Genomic DNA, 16,063 nt, shown 5'->3' with positions numbered 1-16,063 from the left:
CCCTCCAGGAGCAGCTCCCACCAGCCCTGAAAGAGAGCAGCCCCTGCCCCCACAGCTGACTCAAGATCCCAGGGCGTCTGTGCTGCTGGAAGTGCTCCGAAATCAAGCAGCTGCTGTAAGCAGGGGATCCAGGGCTGACGGCACATTGGATGGAGACGGTCTGGTCTCCACACACAGTCCCACCAGCTCCCCTCAATGTCCCAATTCACATGTCAGGATTCAACTTTCCACGTTTGCTCCGCCCAAAAACCTAGAAAACTTTGAGATTCACATTGGCTTTCTCTCCCCTTGGCCTAAACTTTTTTTATTTTTGAGTGCTTTTGACTCCTCCCTGCTTTCACACTTGAGCCAAGTTAGAAAGTTTACAGAGATAATGTCTGGGCCCCACCGAGCAGAACATCTGACGACCCTACTGTGCACACCATTGGCCTTCAACTTACATTAGCTCCACCCCAGTTTCTTGCTTGTTATATTTAATAAAATCTGTAAGGCTGAGCATGAACTCAAGATAAAAGGTAAAACAGCCCCCAGCCAAATGTCACTTCAAGAGTTTCAGAAAGAGGAACCCCAAGATAAATATACCACTTATGTTTATGCAAAAGTGTGTTGGGTTTTAGGACTTCCCAGAGGCATGGAAAAATAGCACCTCAAAAATTTACATGAGCTGGAGGGAAAGGGGAAGGCCTTGAACCAGTTGGCTTCTGTTATTTTTTGGTGTCAAAAATGAGAGTTTTCATTACAAAAGGAAGTCTGCTCACCTGCATAGCCCCCCACTCCCCAAGGGTCAGGGGGGCTGCCCAAGACCTCAGACAAGAGATCAACATTCAAGGCAGAAACACATCTACCTTTCCAGGCCCCTTGAGAAAATGAAACGCAAAACTCCTTATTCAAAAAGCAAGGGGGGAAAATGGTGTTCAAGATACAGAAATTCCTTCTTTCCATGGTCTCTGCCTCAACTTGTCATGATGGGTTTTGCTATTTAATTCTTAGTCATTCTAAGGAGAGAAAAAATGACATTGGAAATCATTCACATGAATTTTATTGTTCATCTTTATATTTTAACTGTAAACATAAGAGCTTCTCCTTATGCATCCACTGGATCACCGAAATTAGATAGCTTGCATCTAGTAGCCAATGCTATGAGGGGAGTGGAAATGGGGCAAGAAAGGTCTCTCAAAGTTTTATGTTCATCCCTTCATACGTGCACCTCCTGCCGACACCACTTGCCCTTGGGAAGCTGGAGAGGAAGGTCGGGAAGGGAGAGGGCTGCCCACACTGCACTCCCTTCCTCTTCCCAGCCTACGCGATGAGCTAACGAGAGGATGCACCATCGGGAGGGGAATGGCACATTTCCTAGGTTGTCTGTGTTACTCAGGACACAAGTGCCTTCTTCCTACATTTGGAGCAAGTTCTGGTTCGCATGGAAAGTGTGGCTTCTCGGGGCTGTTAGTCGTCGACATAATATGCCTGCTTCTCACTCATTCTGAGTCCCGCTGAACCCCCATGCCCGGCGGGCCACCCGGGATCCTGTGCCCATGGGCATTCACGGTGTGGTCACACAGCGAGGGGGGTGGGCGTGCTTGCCGCAGGCATTCCTCCCACCCTGGCGTAGACGCCACGGCCCCATCAGACTTCATCTACAGAACACAAGTCCAGAGGTAAAATCACCAGGACCTTCAGGATGGCAGCAGGAGAGCATTCAGCCAAGTTCAGGGCCTTCCCAAGGACAGGGTTGAGCCTGATGTTGAGGCCAGCAGCGGCTCGGTTCACTGCTCAGGGGCCGTCACAGACAGAGAACCAACCTTCTAGGATCAGAGACCCCAAACAAGTTTGAACTCTCTTGTTCTGAGTTTATTTATTTATTTTGAGCGAGAGAGCAGAAGGGGCAGAGAGGGAGGGCTGGAGAGGGAATCCCAAGCAGGCTCAGTGCCATCAGCACAGAGCCCGACATGGGGCTCAAACTCATGAACTGTGACATCATGACCTGAACTGAAATCGGTTGCCTAACTGGCTGAGCACCCAGGTGCCCTTTTTGCTCTCAATTCTTCATAACGATTTGAACCACTGTCAGATTCATAAATCCTGGGGTGAGAGGGCAATTGCCTCTGGACGCCTGGGCTGACAACAGCCTGTGGGCACAGCAACCGAGCAAGCAGAAAGAAGGCCTGAGGTCAGAGGTCAGGGGGGCAGGCTCACGACCTCCCTAACTGCCATTTGCGCAGCATCTCCTCCGTGCTGGCGGCATAGGCTTTGCAGACATCATCTCCAATCCTGACAACCGGGCCGCAAGTAGACATAACACCTGCTTTACACTTGAAGAAACTGGGGCTCACACTCTCGCCTACCTTGTCCAAAGTGACCGGTAACTGGCAGAGCTGGGATTCAGCTCCACGTCTGTCCAACTCAGACATCCCCTGCCTTCCACACAAGCCGACGACCAGAGTTGAGAGGGCGAAGCTGGAAAAGAAGCATGGAGAGAAGAAGGGTCTTTGTACAGATTTTGGGTGAGGTTCACCTTGCCTTGTCCCCAAGATGGGCAGAGATTTGCCCAGCAAACCTACTGATGGGTGCCCACCTCAGTTATTATTATTTTTTCTAAATATATAAATTATTAGGTAATTGACAAGAAATAAGAATCCATGGAAACAGGCTGATGGAGGGCATCCAGAAGTTGAGTTATGTGGGACAAATGGGCGTGGCTGGAGAACCAGCAGCAGGCAGGAAGGCCGGGGAGCGTCCATCCCTGGAGCCCCATGCAGGGCACCAAAGCCACCATACACAAAAAGAACAGGCAGCATTTAAGGACAGGAGTTGAGTGCCAGGCTAAGCTGACCCGATATCCCCTCTGGACGCGGTCGGGAAAAGAGTAACAAGTGTGCGATGTTGACCCAAAGGCATGGCTGGTTTGCTTTTAAGCCCGGAAAGTCTGATGCAGTAACGTCCTTTCCTCACCGTCTCTGGCTGGTGATTGTGTACATCAAACTCAAGCTGGAGTGGGCAGCACCCTGGAGAAAGCTGAAAGGCTCCAGGAGATTCTTTTTTTTTTTTAATGTTTTATTTATTTCTAGGAGAGAGAGAGACAGCGTGAGCAGGGGAGGGTCAGAGAGAGAGGGAGTCACAGACTGAAACAGGCTCCAGGCTCTGAGCTGGCAGTCAGCACAGAGCCCGACGCGGGGCTCGAACCCACGAACCGTGAGATCATGACCTAAGCAAAAGTCGGACGCTTAACCGACTAAGCCACCCAGGCGCCCCTCCAGGAGATTCTTAATAAACCTGGGTACCCAAGCCCAGAAGATCGAAACCACAGAACAGCCATTCACAGAATACCGATGCCCACAGCCCCGGGGCTGAGCCCCAGAACCTCACATGAGGTGGAATGAGCCAGTCACAGAAGGGCACATAGTGTGCGCGTCCGAGCCCGTGGTCGGAATGGGTGGGCCTGCGGAGGAAGAAAGTAATTCAGTAATCTGTGTCCTGGGCTTGTGGGTGGGAGTGGAAAGTGCAAATGGATGAGAAGTTTCTATTTGGGGCAACGGAAAGTTTTAAAAATTCAATGGTGGTGATAAAACAAGTGAATTTTATCACTGAAAATTGTGCTTCCAAGCAGTTATTAAATATGTGTGTATTTAAGTCAGTGATTTTTAATAAGCATTCGTGACCACAGCGAAGGCAGTTTGGTGGAAAAGCGGAAGGAAGATTGAAAGGTAGCCAGCTTCCGTGCCAGCAGGTCTGGGTCTTGACACTTTCACACTGACCCAGCAAGATGGGTGTTGTTGCCTCTGAATTTAGAGATGAAGAAACTTGGGATCAAGTTTAATCATTTGCTCAAGATCCTGCAGCTGGTAAGTGACAGAGCCTGTGCCCATCACCTCCCTGTCCTCACAGAACAGGGCCCATCAGGTTTTCCCTCAGGAAGATGACGGGATAGCACCATTTAAGAAATTAAAGGGCACCAGGGTGGCTCAGTCGGTTGGGCTTCTGGTTCATGGGTTCGAGCCCCGCATCAGGCTCTGTGCTGACAGCTCGGAGCCTGGAGCCTGTCTTCTGATTCTGTCTCCCTCTCTCTCTGCCCCTCCCCTGCTCACTCTCTGTCTCTCTCTGTCTCTCAAAAATAAAATAAACATTAAAAAAAATTTTAAAGAAACTAAATCCTCCTTTTGTGCAGATTTTTGTACCCCTTTTCTTGTGCTCGGCTTCACGAGGCACCTTGGAGATAACACATCTTTCCCACATGGACTGACAGAGCCCTGATGATGGTGCTTAGCCCCCTTTCCCAGGACTCCTGCTTCTCTCGCCCTCCACAAACCTCTGGCTTTGATATGTGTGTAGGGAGTGCAGTGGTACGTATACATATAAATAGCCTGTGTTTATTTATAAACTGCGGAACACCAGGTTTCCATTTCCTGCCACCAGGGACCCAGAATAGGCCCTTAATTGCTCTTGAGAATCATTTGACCATAGAAACGGCTGCTGGGTCTGGCTTTAGACCAGTGCTGTACCTAGATGCCAGCTCACATGTCAGTGGCCATTGAATCTCTTTACTGGATTTGTTAGGCTCATGCTCAGATGGATGTGGGTCCAAGCCCTGGCTACTGTGAGTCTCTGGCCTCACAGGGCACTGGAAATTAAGGTACTTAGTGTCTTTGAGCCTCAGTTCTCCTCACCTAGAAAATCAGAGTAATACTGCCTGCCTGATAGAACATTGCTTGTGTTATTCACTGATCCACATGCTTCAGGGTCGATGCATAGATTAAACCAGGTAATATGTACAATGGACCTGATGTGACCCCCCGGTACAGTAAATCGTCTAACATATGGGATCTCGCTCAGTTCAAAATACAAGCGTATCTACCACGCTTCGCTTTCTGAGACCAGCCACAATTGACAAAGAGAGTGAAAATTTTCCATCTTTAATGAAACTTTTGAAAAGCCACAATGCCAACTCACAAACGATGAAGGACGGCTTTTAACCACAGTGAAACTCAAATTTGAAACCAAACCACGGGAAGAAAGAAGGCAGCAGTGAACACAGACTCCTACACACGCCTCTAGGAAGAGCCCCAGCTTCTCCAAAAGCTGGTGGCAAAACCCTCACAGAAGCCCCCTGGAATCCCCCGGAGGACCCCCAGGGCTGGGACGGTAGGACTGAATGAAGCAGCCTGTGGACACAGGAGGAGATGGTGGGCAGTATTGGCTCTGTAGGTGTGAATGCTGTCTGCTGGAGAGAAATGCCTACTAACCCATCTCACAGAAATCCCATGAAATACAGGAGTTCACTTCAAGCCACTTCAAGACCTCCTCTTTGCCCCCAAGGCAGAGGCTGTGGCATAAAGCCGTCCACTGCCTGGCTCACATCCCTGATCTTTTCACTCGCTGTTCCTCAACTGGCAGAGCCTGAGCCCGTGCAGAGAGAAGCTATATGAGAATGTCACTAGTGCAGAGTTCGCAGTATGTACAAGAGCAATTTTGGGAAAGGCCATGGCCAGAGGGAAAGCCAGACCTCCAAGTCAAAGGGGGACTCAGCTCCTGTCTTCTCCATGATACCAGAAGAATTTGTTTAAAAGCTCTCTTTGTTATGTAACAGACATATTGGGAGTGAAAGATAAAAGAAACAAGATGGAGGTAAATTAATAATGTTTGGAAAGATTAGAGGAAAATAAGCTATATTAGGAAGCAGGAAAAGAATAAAAACTGTTACCACATACTGAGTACTGAAAGGTAGATTTGAGAAAACTAAGCAAACTAAAATAGGAAAGAATCAGAAGGTTAAAATTATTATGGGAAAACAGCTGATAGGAGTGACAGACGGAAGAGCCCACATACCCTTCATGGCAGGCTGAGCGAAGCCACCAAAATAAATGAAAATGGAAAATATCTGAAGACGTAGTAGAAGGGAGCATCCGGGACACCGAGATGGGGACTTCCAACAAGACACATTCTGATGACATTATTCCACTTCAGAGATGAAGGGTGAGTCACAGGGAACGTGGGGAGAAACAGTCTTGGAACCCAGCCACGGCCACATGCCATGACAACGGGCTGGTGCTGCAAGAGAGGCACGTTTAGCCCAGGAATTTTAGACTCACATATCTTAAGAATAAAGACAAAGACATATTCTTCCTAATGTGCAAGAGCTCAGTGATGGTGGCACCCTGGTCCTGTAAGACAAAATAAGAACTAGAGTTGGAGGGAAGTCTTCAGCCCACGTAAGCACGACACCAACATTATGCAAGTGCGAGAATTATGGTTGTAGAACTCGGCATAAACGTTCTAACTTTAGAGAATGTGGAAATTCTATTACTAATTAGGAAGTGAAAGAGAGGAAAACATGGGATGAAGTAAAGTGAGCTGATTCTTTCTTATTAGAAAATAAATGGTGTATAATCAAGAAAAAGAGCTTTAAGAACACTAGAGTTGCAAACCTATCTGCTAAGAGAACTAAAAGGAAACCAGAATCTTCGAAATTAAGCAATGTAATACAACTGTAAAAGATATACAACCATAAAAGAAAATACGGATGAGGGATTGAAAGAAAAGAAACCAATTAGAAGAGAGAGTTTGGTAACACAAAATTAAGTGTCAGAATTAAGGCCAACATAGTTGTCATATGAATGCATAGGTGATAAATAAATGTCACAAAAGCAGTAGACACATTTGGGGTCTAAAAATAAAACCCAATAGGTTTTTGCATATATTATATGCAAGAAATGGTTCGAAAACAAAGTGACCTAAAAAGTAGAGTAAATTGATTCTAAAAAGCAGACCAGGCAGACAAACAAATAGAAACAAGAATCCTGACATTAATTTCAGACAAATCTAATTGAAGCTAAAAAAAAAAAAAAAAAGATATTTAACTGGACCAAAAGAAGTGTTCTATATATTGATGAAGAACATAAGATTGATCACAAATTTCCATATATCAAATCACATAATTTTACAATTTATAAATCAGCCAAAAGAGAGTATTACATGATAATACCGAAGATCTACTTAACATATTTAATCAGCTGGTTATACTAAATACTTGTAGAAGTTTCTGTCCTGAAGATAAAGAATACACATTTTTTTAAAGGCCCATGGAATACTTAAAACTAACAACAAAAAGCCCATATTAGGTCACATAAAATCTCAATAAATTCCAGAAAGTAAGATATATACACACCATATTCTTGGATTACCATGAAATGATGAACAAAATGTCATTAATAATAACGAAAAGAGAAAAAGAAAAATCTACTGTCTAGATATTTGGAAACTCTAAAAATTCCTGTTTCAAAGACAAAATCAAAACTGAAATTGTAAACTATGTAGAATATGCTGTAATGAAAAGACTGTATCAGAACTTACAAACTATGGATGAAGCACACACAAAAAACCCCCACAGCCTTGAATATTCATATTGCTAAACAGGAAAAAATTAAAATAAACATTTCATTTAACAATTTGAAGGAAACAAAAAAAATCTAAGAAAAGCAAAACTTTATAAATTACAAAACAAGAAAAAGTACTGTAACTAAATTCAAGAGCTGGTTATTTTAAAATAAAGAATAAGTAAATACCAGGAAATAAAAACCAGGAAAAATACATAAAAATAAAAATGTCCAGAGTTATGGAAGGAAGTCTGAGCAGATGAAGTATCTTGGCAGAAATTTAGACCATTGCCAAGGAACACCCTTGTGAAAAACCATCAGTTCAAGATAGTTTCATAGCTAGGTTTTTCATCATCATTCTATATATTCGCTACACTGCACCATAAAAGTTAATTTTCAACTCAAGTTACACATCCAGTAAGGTTGGGAGCAGACTCTTTCAGTCACCAAGAAACCCCGAAGGGAGATGAAGACACGGGCTTCACCACTTTGTACCAGAACTCTCTAAATAATGGCCAAGAGAAATAAAAAAAAAATTGGAAAGAATAAGGTAAAATTAAAACACACATGCATAAAGCGCAGAAGCTGAGGGAGATGAAAATTAGGAAGGAGGCAGATTTGAATGACATGATTAACAAGCTTGATCTAATCAGAAAAATAAACTTGAAGACGAAGGAAGTATTAGGGATAAATGAATTATTACTTAATGATTAAAATGCAATCCTAAGGAAGATACTAGCTAAGCCAATCTCAGCTACCTATTTGCTGCATAGAAAACCACCCCGAAACCTCGTGGCTTAAAACGCCAATGATTCTGTGGGTTGTGTGTGCACCTGGGTCAGCTGGGGTCCCTCAAGTCATGATATTCATCTAGGAATGCAGCCGGGTGGAAGCACGTGTTAAGTTGGCTTAATTCGCATGTCCGGGGCCGGGTCTAAGAGGCTGGAGCAGCTCCCCCTGATGGGACTGTCCAGTAGGGCGGTCAGACTTCATACATGGTAGTTCGGGGATCCACGATAATAAAAACAAACATTGCCAGGCCTCTGAAGGGCTAGGCCCAAAAAATGCGCAGCTTTGCTTCTTCCATGTTCTACTGGTCGGCCAGATTCAAGCATAAAGGATATACAACGAACTTTTGATGGGAAGAGAAGAATGCACATACAGATACAAGAATTGTTTCTTAGGAGGCGTCCACACTCTAGCCACAAATATTTACATCCTTCTTACACGAAACATAAGCCCATCACCTCCAGAGACTCCCCAAATACTCATCCAATCACAGGATAGTGTTATCGGATTCAGATTCGATCATCTAAATCAGGTCCAAAGGTAGACGGGCCCCCTCCAATGGGTTCTCAGGTTAGAAACATATAAAGACATTTAATAGCGATANGAAGAAATAATTATATAAATTATATAAATATAAATTATAAGTAACATAAATTATATAAATATAAATAAATTATATAATTACATAAATTATATAATTCTAAATGTATATGTACACATAAAACAACTTCAAATTATAAAATTAAAAAATGGACAGAAATTAAAAAAGAAATAGACCAATTCAGAATTATAGTGGGACACTTTAACATAATTCTCTCAGTAATTGACAGAAATTCAGAAAAAAAGTTGTAGTTATATGCCAACAATGAATATTTCGAAAAAACTTTTAATGATATCACTTAAAACAATATCAAATAGGGGCGTCTGGGTGGCTTAGTCGGTTAAGTGTCCGACTTTCGCTTAGGTCATGATCTCACGGTTCGTGGGTTCGAGCCCCGCGTCGGGCTCTGTGCTAACTGCCAGCTCAGAGCCTGGAGCCTGTTTCAGTCTGTGACTCCCTCTCTCTCTGACCCTCCCCTGCTCACGCTGTCTCTCTCTCTCTCTCTCCTAGAAATAAATAAAACATTTAAAAAAAAACAATATCAAATATATATATCAACTATTTAGGAATAAGCCTAACAAAAAAATCTAATTCTACAAGAAAGTTACAGAAAATTATTGAGAGAAATTCAAGCTGACCTCTATAAGTGGAGAGGTATTCCATGCTTACAGATTCGAAGATTTACTCCATGCTAATTTCTATGAATTGACTTACCAAGTCAGCATAATTCCAAGCACTAAAAATTCAGCAGGTTTTTGTTTTTGTTTTGCCTTTTGAGAAGATAGGAGTAGGAATTTGATTTTTAAATCCACAGAAAAACATAGAGCTGAAAACAGCCAAAAAATGTTTGAGGAAGAATAAAACTGTGTGACAAACTATTAGATAACATGACTCATCAAAAAGCAACAGTAAGGACACCTAGGTGGCTCCTGGTTTCAGCTCAGGTCATGATTCCAGGGTAGTGGGATTGAGCCCCATGTCAAGCTCTGCCCTGATGGAGGAGCCTACTTGAGATTCTCTCTCTCCTTCTGCCCTTTCCCTTGTGCAAGCGCGCACGTTCTCTCTCTCTCAAATTAAAAAAAAAAAGGCAACAATTAGGACATTGTGGTTCTGGCATGAGAATAAACAGACAACTGGACAAGAACAGAGTTTTCCAGAAGCAGACCTGCATAACTGTTTGTTTTACAAGAGGGGTGAAATTGCATGGTGCTGCAGAAAGCTTGGATTTTCATTAAATATGATAACCAGGCAAAGTGGCCCTCTGTAAGTGAATATAAACCCCTACTTATACGTAGAAGTCAATTCCAATGATACTATAGATACAAAGTAAAAGTAAAATAAATACAGCTTCTAAAATATAACTTAAGAGAATAGTTTCAAGAGCTTGGACCAGACAAAATTTCCTGGAAGAGACAGAAAAAGCTCTGACCATAAAGGAAAAGACTGATAAATGGACCACCAGAGTTATGGCAGTGATTCATCAAAGGCTCTATCAAAGAGTGAAGAGGCAAGCCACAGACAGAGGAAGACGTTCGCAATATAATATCTGGAAAAGGATCTATATCCAGCTTTAAAAGCTCCACAAAATGAGCTTTAAAAGAATGAGAAAGACAGAAAAACTAGAAAAAGGGAGAAGGACTGGAAAAGAGATTTCACATAAAAAAGAATATTTAAATCGCCAATTAAATATGAAAGATTCTCAACTGCAAAATTCACCAGGAACACATCAACTCACCAGGGACACCAATTCACCAGGGAAACACCAATTCACCGGGGGCACACCAACTCACCAGGGACACACCAACTCACCAGGGGCACACCAACTCACCAGGGACACACCAATTCACCAGGGAAACACCAAAGAAACCACACTGAGATCATCCCAGCAGAAGGACTAAAATTTACAGGACTGCGTATGATACCAGTATCAGCAAGGATTTAGAGGGACAAGAACTCACACACATAGGTCAAAGGGGTGTGCATTAGCACACCACTTTGGAAAACAATTTAGCAGTACCTTCTAAAAATGTGCTCAAGCCTTGGGAGCCTCGGACTCCACTCCCAGGAGTTTACCCAGTAGAAATGTGTGTGCATGTGCACACCAGGAGATCTCTCCAAGAATATACACAGCAGCGCTTTTTGTATCCAAAAGCATGGAGAGCCTCCTGGCTCGCCGTGAGGTCTTCCTGGGCTGATGTGGATTAATCTCTATTTGCCCTAATATGCTTCTCTTGTCTCCCAGCGCTGCAGGTCAGAAGTAGCATCCTGTATGTAAGGCGATAGGCAGTTGTCCACGTGTAATTAGATGTCCCCTTGAGAGGACTGAGGTGTGAATCCAAGAAAAGCAAACAAACAAACAAAGGGTGAGAAACATTATTTGAAAGGAAGAAAGTGGTATTCCTCACGTCACTAATGTCCTAAGGATCTTTGTTGCCCAGTATGCCAGGATGGAAACTTGACTAGAAAGTTATCAAAGCAAAAGACTAACATAGTAATTATTTAAAAAGCAAACAGTATAGGCACGCCTGGGTGGCTCATTCTCTTAGGCATCTGACTCTGGATTTTGGCTCAGGTCATGATCTCACGGTTCGTGGGATCGAGCCCCACGTTGGGTTCCATGCTGACAGAGCAGAGCCTGCTTGGAATCCTCTCTCTCCCTCTCTCTCTGCTCCTCCCCCATTTGTGCGCTCTCTCTCTCAAAATAAGTAAACATTTAAAAAAATAAAACGGTAAAGAAAGGCATAAAACAAAATATTTCCTTTCCATCCACAGTTCTTATAAATGTAACTACTATTTTAGGTATATTTTCCAGGGGAAAAAAATAATATATTTGTATCAGCTCATACACACGTGTTCTATTTTTCACGTCTACCCGGCTGGGCCACTGCTGCTGCTTCTGTCTTCCAACTCACCAGCGTGCTGCCAGCCTCTCTGTGTGGGTCGATCTCATTCATAACGGCTGCATCGTATACCAATGAAGAGATGTACAAAATCTTCGTCCACAGTCCCGTACTCATGATCTTTCATGTGCTTTCAGTGTTTGGGTGATTATGAATGACAGTGCTGTAAACATTCTCTTGGACAATTTGCACATACTTTCCTTAAGGTAATTTCCCAGCGTTCGAAATGTGGGGTCAAGGATGCGTGTGCGTGTGTGTGTGTGTGTTTTAAGCCTAGAATTTATTTTCTCACTCTGGCCATAGGGCAGAACATTTTCATTCGTAGTCAAAGAAGGCTACTGCCACTTCCTTTTTTCTAATTCACTAAGGCATCCTGCTCTTCGAAAAAGAACTTTCTCAGATGAGCTCCTCGGGGCTGCTGCGGAGGTGCACTGCTCCAAGATCAAAACCAGCCCTGTTCCTCCTGAGAAAAACCCTCATCTGGCCCCAGCCCAGGGCAGGCCAGGCCTTCATGCTGCTGTGGGTGACAGTGCTGGTCCTGGGTGAGTACAGGTGCCCAGTGTGGGCCCTGGGTGGGACGGGGACAGCCTTTCTCTCCACCCTGGGGCCGGCCCTTTCATGGGGCTCGGACGTTCTCTCCTGCGAGGGGAGATTGTGTTCTTGGGACTCACCACCCAGCTCAGGGGCTTCTCCCTTGGGTCTGAAGGAGTGGAGGGGGCTGGGATAAACCTTCACCCTTACAGAGAAGGAAACCCGTTGACCACACAGTGAAGGAGCTACTCGTTGTTTTTCTGCAATAAATCTTACTTCATGAACTCCAGAAAATGTATTCTGTGTGCTTGTTCCTATTGTCTTATTCAGAGAACTTCCTTTTTTTCTCTGCAAAGGAGATCCATCTATTGCTTGTATGACTGGCCCAGATCCTGGTTCTGGGCACAGCAGGGCACGGTTTCTAACACGAAGGAGGTCTCCTTCCTCTACACCACAGCAAACCCCAGCAGTGATGGGCAAACAAAGATCACAGGGGAAGGGGACAGCAGAGACCCGGAGGGAAGGCAGTGAGGCTCGGGGGAAACCTGGGGCACAGGACATACTTTCCCCGGGGTTTACTGAAGTGTAATTGGCAAATAAAAACTGTACATGTTTAATATGTCAAAGATGATGTTTTGATATCCATATACTATTAACATAATTACCACAACTGAGCTAATTAACATTTCTATCTTTTCACTTCAGCTTTTGTGTGACTATGTGGTAAGAACTCACTGTCAGGATCTACCCTCCCTGCAAATTTCGGGTGTATGTTATTATTAACTATGGTCACCATGGTGGGAATTAGATCTCCAGGATTTATTTATCTCACAAATGAAAGTTTGTTTCCTTGGATCCACATCTCCCCAGTTCCCCTACCAGCTGGGAAATGCCATTTTATTCTCTGCTTCTGTGAGTTCAACTTTTTTAGACTCCACACAAAAGTGAGGTCATACAGCTTTCACCTTTCTGTGTGTCTGGCTTATGTCACTTAGCATAGCTTCCTCCAGATTCATCCATGTTGTTATACTGGAAAGATTTCCTTCTTTTTGAGGCTGCATTAGAGTCCATTCTATATACACATATATGTCATATTTCCTTTATCATTCATTGGTTGGTAGATATTTGGATTGTTTCCATATCCTGGCTATTGTAAAGAATGTGGCAGTGAACGTGGGGATGAATACAGGTATCTCTTCAAGATGCTGGTATCATTTTTGGGGTATCTGGTGGCTCAGTAGGTTAAGCACCCTCTCTCTCTGTCTCTCCCCCACCCTCTCTCTGTCCCTCCCCCACCCTCTCTTTCTTTCTCTCACAAAATAAATAAACTTAAGAGAAAACGGATTTTTAAAAAAGATACTGATATCATTTCCATTGGTTATGTACCCAGGAATGAGATTGCCTGATCGTATGATAGTTTTATTTTTAATTGTTTAAGGGACCTCCATACTGTTTTTGCATAATGGCTTTACCAAGTGTGTTCTCACCAACAGTGAATAAGGGTTTGCTTTTCTCCACTTCCTAACCAGTGCTTGTTATCTTTTGTCTTTATGATAATAATCACTCTGACAGGTGTGATGTGACATGTCATTGTGGTTTTGATTTGCATTTCCCCGATGATGAGGGATGTGGAGCTTCTTTTCAGGTACTTATTGACCATTTGTACATCTTCTATTGAGAATATCGGTTCAGGTCTTTGCCTGGTTTTCCGTGAGGCTGTTTGTTTTCTTGTTGTTGATTTGTTAGAGTGTCTTATACATTGTAGATATTAACTCCTTATCAGATGCATGGCTTACAAATATTTTCTCCCATTCTGTAGATTACCTCGTCGTGAGGCTGATTGTTTCCTTTCCTGTACAAAAGCCTTTTACTTCGATACAATCCCATTTGTCTATTTTGCTTTTGTTCCCTGTGCTTTTGGGGCCATATCCAAAAAATTGTGTCCCAGGCCAATGCCAAGAAGCTTTCTACCTGTGTTTTCTTCTGGCAGTTTCATAGTTTGGGGAACTTCACAGTTGTAAGTCATTAATATACTTTGAGTTTATTTTTGTACAAATAAAAACAGCACATTCTACAAAAGAGACTATTCTTTCCCCGTTGTGCGTTCTTAGCACTCTTGATGAAGGCCAGTCAGCTGTAAATGTGTGGGTTTCTTTCCGGGTCCTCAGTTCTGTTTCATCTCTCTCTATGTCTGCTTTTGTGTCGGTGTAGGATGACTACATCTTTATAATATGGTTTAAGTTAAGAAGGATGATGTCTCCGGTTTTGTTTTTGTTCAGTATTACTTGGCTTTTCAGTGTCTTTTGTGGCCCCATATGAATTTTAAAGATCCTTCTTTCTATTTCTGTGAAAAACGCCATTGGAATTTTGACAGGGATTGCATCGAATCCATAGATTGCTTCGATAATGTGGACGTTTTAACATATTAATTGTCCCAAGCCATAAACATAGGATGTCTTTATATTTATTTGTGTTTTCTTTCATTTCTTCCAATGTTTTGTAATTTTCAGCATAGAGATTTTTCACTTCCTTGGTTAAATTTATTCCTAAGTATTTTATTCTTGTTGATGCTAATGTAAGTGGGGTTGTTTTCCTCTTTTTTCCAATAGTTTGTTGCTAGCATATGAAAATGTAACTCGTTTCTGTGTATTGCCTGCGTGTCTCACAACTGTACTGAACTGTTTATCAGTTCTAACAGCTTTTTGGTGGAGTCTTGAGGGTTTTCCAAAGATAAGATAATATCACCTGCAAACAGAGACAACTTTACTTCTTCCTTTGCGACTTGGATATATTTTACTTCCTTTTCTTGCCTGATGATTCTGGCTAGGACTTCCAGGACTATATTGAATAGAAATGGCAAGAGTGAGCATTCTTGCTTTTTTCCTTATCTGAAAGGAAAAGCTTTTAGCTTCTCATCATTAACTGTGATGTTACTTGTAAGTTCCTCACATACAGCTTTTACTGTGTTGAGATACTTTCCTTGGAGACATAATTTGTCGAGAGTTTTCTTTATGCCATGAAAGCATCTTGAATTTTGTGAAATATTTTTATACATTTATTGAGATGATCCTATGATTTTTTTAAAAAAATTTTAACGTTTGTTTTTGAGAGACAGAGACAGACAGTATGGGAGTGGAGGAGGGGCAGAGAGGGAGGCACAGAATCAGAAGCAGGCTCTAGGCTCTGAGCTGTCAGCACAGAGCTCGACGCGGGGCTCAAACTCATGGACAGATCATAACTTGAGCCAAAGTCAGACGCGGGGCTCAAACTCATGGACAGGAGATCATAACCTGAGCCAAAGTCAGGCGTTTAACCGACTAAGCTGCCCAGGCGCCCCCAGATGATCTGATGACTTTTAGCATTCATTCTATTAATGTAGTGTACCACATTTATTGCCTTGCACACATTGGGTCATCCCGGGGGTAAATCTCACCTGACTCTTAATATACTGTTGAAATCTGTTTGCTAGCTTTCCATTTTAGAATTGTTTTAAACCTACATGTATCAGAGATCATGGCCTGTAATTTTGTTTTCTTGTAGATTGCTTGTTTGGCTGGCCTCACAAAGTGTATTTGCAAGTATGTTCTCTCCTCTCCATTTTTTTGGAAGACTTTGAAATGGTTTGGAGTTAATTGTTTAAATGTTTAGTATAACTCACCAGTAAAGTCATCTGATTTCTTCATGGGAAGGGGGGGGGTTGATTAACCATTAAATCTCCTTACTTGTTATCGGTCAGTTCGGATTTTCTATTTCTTCATGATCCATCCAGTCTTGGTAGGTTGCATGTTTCTAGAACTTTATTGATTTCTTCTAAGTTATTCAGTTTGTTGGTGTATGCTATTCATAATAGTCTTTAATATTTCTGTGGTATC

General features: G+C 42.8%; 1 protein-coding gene across 3 annotated transcripts in view; it reads left to right on the top strand.

Moving 5' to 3' along the window:
• Window positions 1-12,041: 12,041 nt before the first annotated feature.
• LOC144221182 (Fc receptor-like protein 5) overlaps window positions 12,042-16,063 on the top strand; it is a 33,209-nt gene continuing 29,187 nt past the window's right edge. For all 3 annotated transcript variants that reach the window (XM_077751632.1, XM_077751637.1, XM_077751624.1), the window contains exon 1: window positions 12,042-12,202. In XM_077751632.1, the coding sequence (XP_077607758.1) occupies window positions 12,061-12,202 (142 nt within the window). In that variant the 5' untranslated portion in view covers window positions 12,042-12,060. The remainder of the gene's footprint in view (window positions 12,203-16,063) is intronic.

Source organism: Crocuta crocuta, unplaced genomic scaffold (assembly GCF_008692635.1).
Source record: "Crocuta crocuta isolate KB4526 unplaced genomic scaffold, BGI_CrCroc_1.0 scaffold494, whole genome shotgun sequence".
Taxonomy (NCBI): Eukaryota; Metazoa; Chordata; class Mammalia; order Carnivora; family Hyaenidae; genus Crocuta; species Crocuta crocuta.
Note: the sequence above shows the minus strand (reverse complement) of the source record. Positions and strands in the feature narration are given on the sequence as shown.